The sequence below is a fragment of the Cryptomeria japonica genome, chromosome 7 (genome assembly GCF_030272615.1).
Source record: "Cryptomeria japonica chromosome 7, Sugi_1.0, whole genome shotgun sequence".
In the NCBI taxonomy this organism is placed as follows: domain Eukaryota; kingdom Viridiplantae; phylum Streptophyta; class Pinopsida; order Cupressales; family Cupressaceae; genus Cryptomeria; species Cryptomeria japonica.
In genome coordinates, this window is record NC_081411.1 from 654,497,755 (window position 1) to 654,504,421 (window position 6,667).

Below are 6,667 nucleotides of genomic sequence, written 5' to 3' on the forward strand. Positions count from 1 at the left end.
TGAAATGATCTCTATATAAAATTTAGGCCGCAATATACAAATAGTTCTATACCTTATACAATTCTAATTTTGTCAAATTTTCTATTTAATTTATCAATTCATCTTCACCCTTACACCTCTAAATAATATGCTTTCCTCGTGAACAATGGCGGTGCCTATGCAGCCAAGAGAATGACTGCTACTTTTCATATTTAAACACTTTTAATAAAAACAAACTGTCCATTCTGTCCACGGCATAACCATTTCGATGAACAATAGATAGTCAATATTAAGCCCCATTCCTTGGAAAAACTAAACTTTTTCCATAAAAAAATAAGAGCATAATGTGACAAACAAAAACCCAACCATCCAATTCCTTTGATAGCCAACTTTCTCAGAGTACAATCCCCACAAGTCCCATCGTAACAGATACCCGTAGTACTTTTGCTGCCACTTGCATTTATAGTCTTATAACCTTATTAGTCATTGCATCTCGTTGTCCTTTGAAGTTATTCCATCCATTTTGAAATGTTTTTTTTCGGTTGGAAGCTGTAGGTACCTATCAATTCTAAGAAGAGAAAAAGAAAGTTCATGCCATTAAAATTGCAGACCGAAGAGACTTTTTATTACAATTTTCAATATAATGTATGAAGGGCCTGATCTAATAATTTGATAAAATAAGCGGCATTGCTTTTTCTATATAAATAGTCACAGATCCCTAAAACACAAGGCATGAAAAACAATAGATAGCGACTTGACAGGGCTCTTGTTATCATCATCATCGCCAAACCCAAAGCTAGAATCCCTCCGAAATTAAAAATAAAAATAAAAAAATTGGGTTTTCTGGACCTCCTACTAATGCTGGACCTGCAACTGCTTTTTCCTTCACACGAGCGAAACGAGTAAAGAGCAGCAATCATGCAGGCCCTGTACACACAACAAGGACATTTTCACAAAATTTCCGCCTTGCCCACATGCATTCATCCCCCTTAACAACCTCCTCACACGCTTAATCCCTGCACTGCACATGATTGAGTGGGGATGCAGATTCCCATCTTCACAGATTTGGTAGCAAGTATTTTATTACATACTTTTACTATGAAAACATTTATTTGTACATTTGGCCTTATACTACATATACAATGGGTTTCAAGTGTAAATACCTTGTTTACTCTTTACGGTCTGACAGGTTCTTGAACTTTAGCTCTTGTATACTCCTGCTCTGAGTTTGTTGCAGAGAGCTGCAGACTGACTTTTGGAGATTTACAAGTAGTGGGCAGTTGCAGCTGTTAAGTTGTTTTTAATGCACATCAATCCTAAAGGCCAGATTCGTCATGGTATTTTAAGAAGGTTTAGGTGCCTTAAAAGGCTTTTGGGTGGGACTAGATATTTTCTTTCAGAGTACACATCAAGCGTTCTGTCTGGCCCAGAGTGCATTAATGAAGTAAGTATGTTTTGGGGAAGTGAAAGCAGTTACACATCTCAAAAGAATTCCAGATTCAAGGGGTTATTGGTGGTGGCTTTCGGCAAGGATTAGGTGCAGTATATATCTGAAGTTTGGGTGGATCCAGATGCTGTGTTTCGGTTTACTCGTCAAGATTTCAGGTTGCCCCAGATAATATTTATGAGACACAGTTCTTCAACTTTGTTCGAAACTAAATGTTTTATAAATTTTGAATCTACACTTCAACAATCTTCTTGTATTTTCAGCAACATAAAGCCACATTGGACCTGGCCAAAGTTCGTGATTCTGGAAAAATAAATATAGGCATTCTTAGTTTGATCCTTGTCTAGAAATGTCTTTTAGCTCTCATTTTGAAATGCATTGGGTGCTTTCAAGCATTTGGGTGCATTCAGGTGTTCTGTTTTAGAGTAACATCAAGCATTTAGGCTGCCCTAGAATGCATTTTTAGCATATTGTGTTTTGGAAACTAAAATCAGAAATCGGTGTCATGGATTCAGTCCATGATGCGTACAAACATTGAAGCCCTGAGGAATTGGGTGGTATTAAGCATTTGGGTGGATTTAGTAACTTTGCTTTTTAATAACCATAAAGCTTTTAGGATTACCCAGATTGCATTTACAAGAGAATTTTCAGTCTCTCTTGAACGGATCCAGACAGGAACTGCTTCTTTTCTTCTTCTTCAATGGCAGCGGCATTGGAATGCTGGAGTAGCAGACCTAGCATGGACGAGGAAATGCTGGAGCAAGTGTTGATGAGGAGCGGAGAGAGATCGGAGGTCGTTGGAGGAGATAATGCATCGAGTGCTGCCAAAACCCAGAAACTTGAGAACAACAATAACAATAATAATGGAGTTAAGGATGCTGTACAGAAGAAATGGCATAAGCTGGGAAGAAATGTTGCAGGAGCTATTAGTACATTGAAAAGCACACTGAATCTTGATAATGTATCCCGAGATGCAGCCAAAAATGAGTGCAAGAAGGTTGTTTGGGGAAGTGTCCTGAAGAATTTGACACGGTTGTACCCTGGGAGCCAGCTTCCTGAGAAGCTTATCAGCAATATCAGGAAGCACTTCGATTCGATGCCTCTCAGGTGTGTTTTAATAGTCATTGTTTCCCGTTGAAACGTTGCTGTCTTGACTTTGATTCTGATGCGAAACACTCAGGTTTTAACAGTCATTTTCATTGTGCCTAAGAAAATCCCGGTGTTTGATTGGGCATCCGAAATGTTATATGTTCTTGCTCTCCATGCAAATCTATTGTGTTTTACAGAAAGTTTTCCAAATATGCTTATGGAATAGATTCGTGGATTTTGTTTTAAGATCTCTTGCTTGGACTTGTTGCTTTGATATAAATTTCTGGAGTGCTTCTTAAGTGTTGTTTCTGGTTATTACTTGAAAATTGCAGATCTTCAATTTGTGCTTGAGTTATTCGATGGAAATCTTGAATTTTGCATTGTGACATGTGGAATACATTTTCAGTTGTCTTAATAATGTACATCTCGAATCAAGTTGTTTTATAATGTTTCTTGCGCCAGGCATGAATTTCCCTTGTGCGAATACCCAACTTGTGCATTTGTTCTTTATACAATTTTTGAATTTGTTGTGTATAGACATTTTATTATGTACCTTATCTTGAAATTTACTGTTCTTGTCACTGTAATTCTCCGCCTTATGCTTGTTATTTCTCTTAGTATGTTTAGTAATTGCCTATATTCATCTTTCCAGAATTTCATTTTTAATTTTATTTTAGCGAGTGGCAAATCTGAAATTGGCAGCTTTGCGCATGTCTTTGAAATGTTATCTGGGCTGTTTTTCAGTATTTGTAATGGCCTTGTTTGATCATATGTTTCAAAATTTGAGATATTCTTACGTTTATGTGGGGTTGTGGGCTTTGAACATGGCAGCTATGCTCAATCTGGATTTGATATGAAGGAAGTTTTCCTCCACATTCGTTTGATAGAGCAAGCAACAGAAGACCATCCTGCAGTATTCATACAGGAACAGGGCAATGAGAGAGATCCATCTACAAATGCATCTGATTCCCCTAAATCCAACTCAGCATTCTCTGATGAAGATTTTTACCTCTTCAAAATCACATTTGCCTGCAATTCCATCATTTCTTGGCCTTCTGTGACTTGTGCACTCGAAAATGCTGGGATTTCGTTCAAAGAAATCCAGCTTTTTGAGAAGAAAAACTTCACGCTGGGGATCATAATTATTCAATGCAGTCAAGAGAAGTGCTCCAAAACAAAGATTGAGAGTGCCCTTAAAGCAGCCATTAAGAAGCCTAGGGCGATGAAGCTCACATTTGGGCTATGTGGATGTGAGGGCAGAGATTCCTTAGGGCAGGCCTCAACAAGTGCAGGATTAGATGAAGAAACTCTGCGAAAACCAGGAGGGGAATCAACAGAGGAATCTCATTCACCATCAAAAGAATTTGACTTTGACTGGGATTGCCCAGCTGAGCGATCACTTAACAAGTTGATAGAAATGCCTCATTTGGGTTCTTCTTTTACGATTGTAGTTGATGAATGGCAGACAATTTGTTCTGGCAAGGAAGAGCTTGGTAGATGGCTTGTGATCCCTGAAGAAGTAGAGTTCGTAGAACAGATAACCTCAACACTTTTCAAGGGTACATATAAAGGCAGGAAAGTTGCTTTGAGAAAGCTAAGAGGATGTGAAAGAGGTAGCTCTTACGAAGTAGAGTTTAGAAAGGATATCTTGGAACTCATGACTTGTGGGCACAGAAACATTCTGCCCTTCTATGGAATCTGCATAGATGACACCCATGGAATGTACACTATAACTAAATTAATGGATGGAGGATCTCTCCATGAACTGATTCAAAAGAGCAAGAGGATTCAATTGAAGGATGTGATTCGTATTGCTATTGATATTGCAGAGGGAACATTGTTCCTGAATGACCATGGAGTTGCACACAGAGACTTGAATACAACAAGTATTTTACTGGACAAGCAAGGGAATGCAGCTATTACAGATATTGGTATGGTTCAACCTTGTAAGATCTTGGGGGAGGTTGTTGAATATGAAACAGGTGGATACAAATGGCTTGCCCCAGAGGTTAGTTAATACTCTTTGCTGTTGACGTAATGAGATGGATTATGCTAGGAATTTATTATCATAGGAACTGTTTGGTTTTAAGTGTCTTTTACCATAGGCTTCTGTAATCATTTGTCTAATTTTTTAAAGCACTACTTTAATGACTCTGGAACATAATAGCTAGCTGTTGATTGCAGAACTTGGTTGTGCCCTTAATTTCTAGAGACCACACTTCCTAGTTTTTGCATGCAATCAAAGATTTGGTGGTACTGCTCTTGCTGCTGAAACTTTTCTTTTCAATTTATGGTTCAAGGTTTTTTCTAGTTGGGCAATGCCAAATGTTAAACCTCAATGTTATTCTTCACATTTAAGATTCAAGAATGATTTGGTGTCATCTCCCATGTTCATGATGTGAGTTTTCTTTTTTCTGTGCATTCAAACAACTGCTGGATGCGGATGCCTTGAAGTTCATGTGACTTGAATTTTTAAGGAGCAAGAATATTCCAATTCTGTTGAATCTAATTGGGATCTGAGTGGTTTTAAACTTTTAGATAGTCAAGAAAAAATTCTCAGATAAATTGAAAATGTTGCCCATAATATTTAGGCTCTAGCCTAGACTGTAGCCCTTAGTTTTGGGGTGGAATATCCCTGGATTGTGTTCATTGTATACTGTTTATGTTTTGTACAGAATTTGATAGTTGCATGTAAACTTCTGTTAGAAACAGAGAGTAACAATGGTCTGCCTCTAACTTATTTATACTATTTATGAAACAGGTGATTGCAGCAGATCCTGAAACTGTCTCAGAAACACCCATGAGCAATGTGTACAGCTTTGGAATGATGCTGTGGGAGATGATCACTTGCCAAGTTCCTTATGCTGGTTACTCTCCTGTGCAGGCTGCGGTAGGCATTGCAGCATGTGGACTACGGCCAGATATCCCATCAGACTGCCCTCCTCTTCTGAAGACTTTGATGCAGAAGTGTTGGAACAGCTATCCATTGCAGAGACCTAATTTCTCCGAAATTCTCAATGTATTGCGCAGTTCATTGGTATAGTATCAGTTGAATGGAAGCTTCGGTACTTCTGTGTTATGTGTAGTTTTTATTGCCTACTGATGTGCTTGATTTAAGTTCCAATCTGGCTTAAAAAACTGCATATAACAGAGCAGTCAATATATATTTGTACCTTCAATTGGCTGTAACCTTGTAGCCCTTATTCTACTGATGTTCATAACGCACATAAGGCATTTTTTAATCAAGCATGACCCAGTTGTTAATAGCATTTAGGATGACTACAAGCTAATGACCCAGTTGTTAATAGCATTTAGGATGACTACAAGCTAATTTTCCTTTCATTCTTGAGATATCACAGATAAATTTTGCATACCACACTTCTAACTGAACTAGAATTCATGAGACTCAAATATACCTATAAAGATACAAATAATATGTTTAGGTAAAAGGGAGATCTAATGGGGCCCTCCCACCAATGTATACTGAATGATTAACAAACCGGCTGTCCCAAGGTGGGGGAACACACGGTTGAACACAAAAAAAGCTAGTAGAAGACACAACAAGATGGCGCTAGAGACAAAAGCTTCAAAATATACTGTGGCAGAAAGAAAACAACCCACAAAATGGGCCTCTACCAAATTTCTTACAACACATCAAATCCTGGAAGAGAATGCAAAAACCTCTTCCAGCACATCAACATCAAATCCTGAATGCAAAAACCTCTTCAACACATCAACATAAAATCCTGAAAGAGAAAGCAAATCTGATTATATTTTATGAATGTACGAAGGAATTTTAATGACGTCCACAAGAACAGCAATCTAAGGGATCAGGAATTGCATCCTAAACCATCTTCAAGTTCTTTTCAATGTCAGCTCTTTAATTATTAATCTTTATCAAGAAACCAGCAGTGTTGCGAAATCTTGCTTCCTCGAAAAGTTGGTTTAGATGACCAATTTTCATTGCTTCCATATTGAAAATGAATATCCTGATATACTATTATACAGCACATTCAAAGAGAGTTCGCTACAAAAATAGATGTTCTTTCTTCCCAAAGTGCCTTGGAGACCACCTATCTAACTGCCTCATAACTAAGATGATGAAATCCTACTATAGATCAACCAAAACACAAACAACAATGATGAACTGTA

General features: G+C 37.9%; 1 protein-coding gene across 2 annotated transcripts; it reads left to right on the top strand.

Moving 5' to 3' along the window:
- Positions 1-287: 287 nt before the first annotated feature.
- LOC131071206 (uncharacterized) lies at positions 288-5,788 on the top strand. 2 transcript variants are annotated; one of them, XM_058006944.2, is made up of 4 exons: positions 288-2,533; positions 3,347-4,523; positions 4,700-4,768; positions 5,277-5,403. In XM_058006944.2, exons 1-3 carry the CDS (start codon positions 2,127-2,129, stop codon positions 4,739-4,741), a joined length of 1,626 nt encoding a protein of 541 aa, XP_057862927.1. In that variant the 5' UTR covers positions 288-2,126; the 3' UTR covers positions 4,742-4,768; positions 5,277-5,403. The 2 variants fall into 2 exon arrangements, with proteins under 2 accessions (XP_057862927.1, XP_057862926.1); XM_058006943.2 differs by lacking the exon at positions 4,700-4,768 and having other exon boundaries at positions 297-2,533; positions 5,277-5,788.
- Positions 5,789-6,667: the final 879 nt, after the last annotated feature.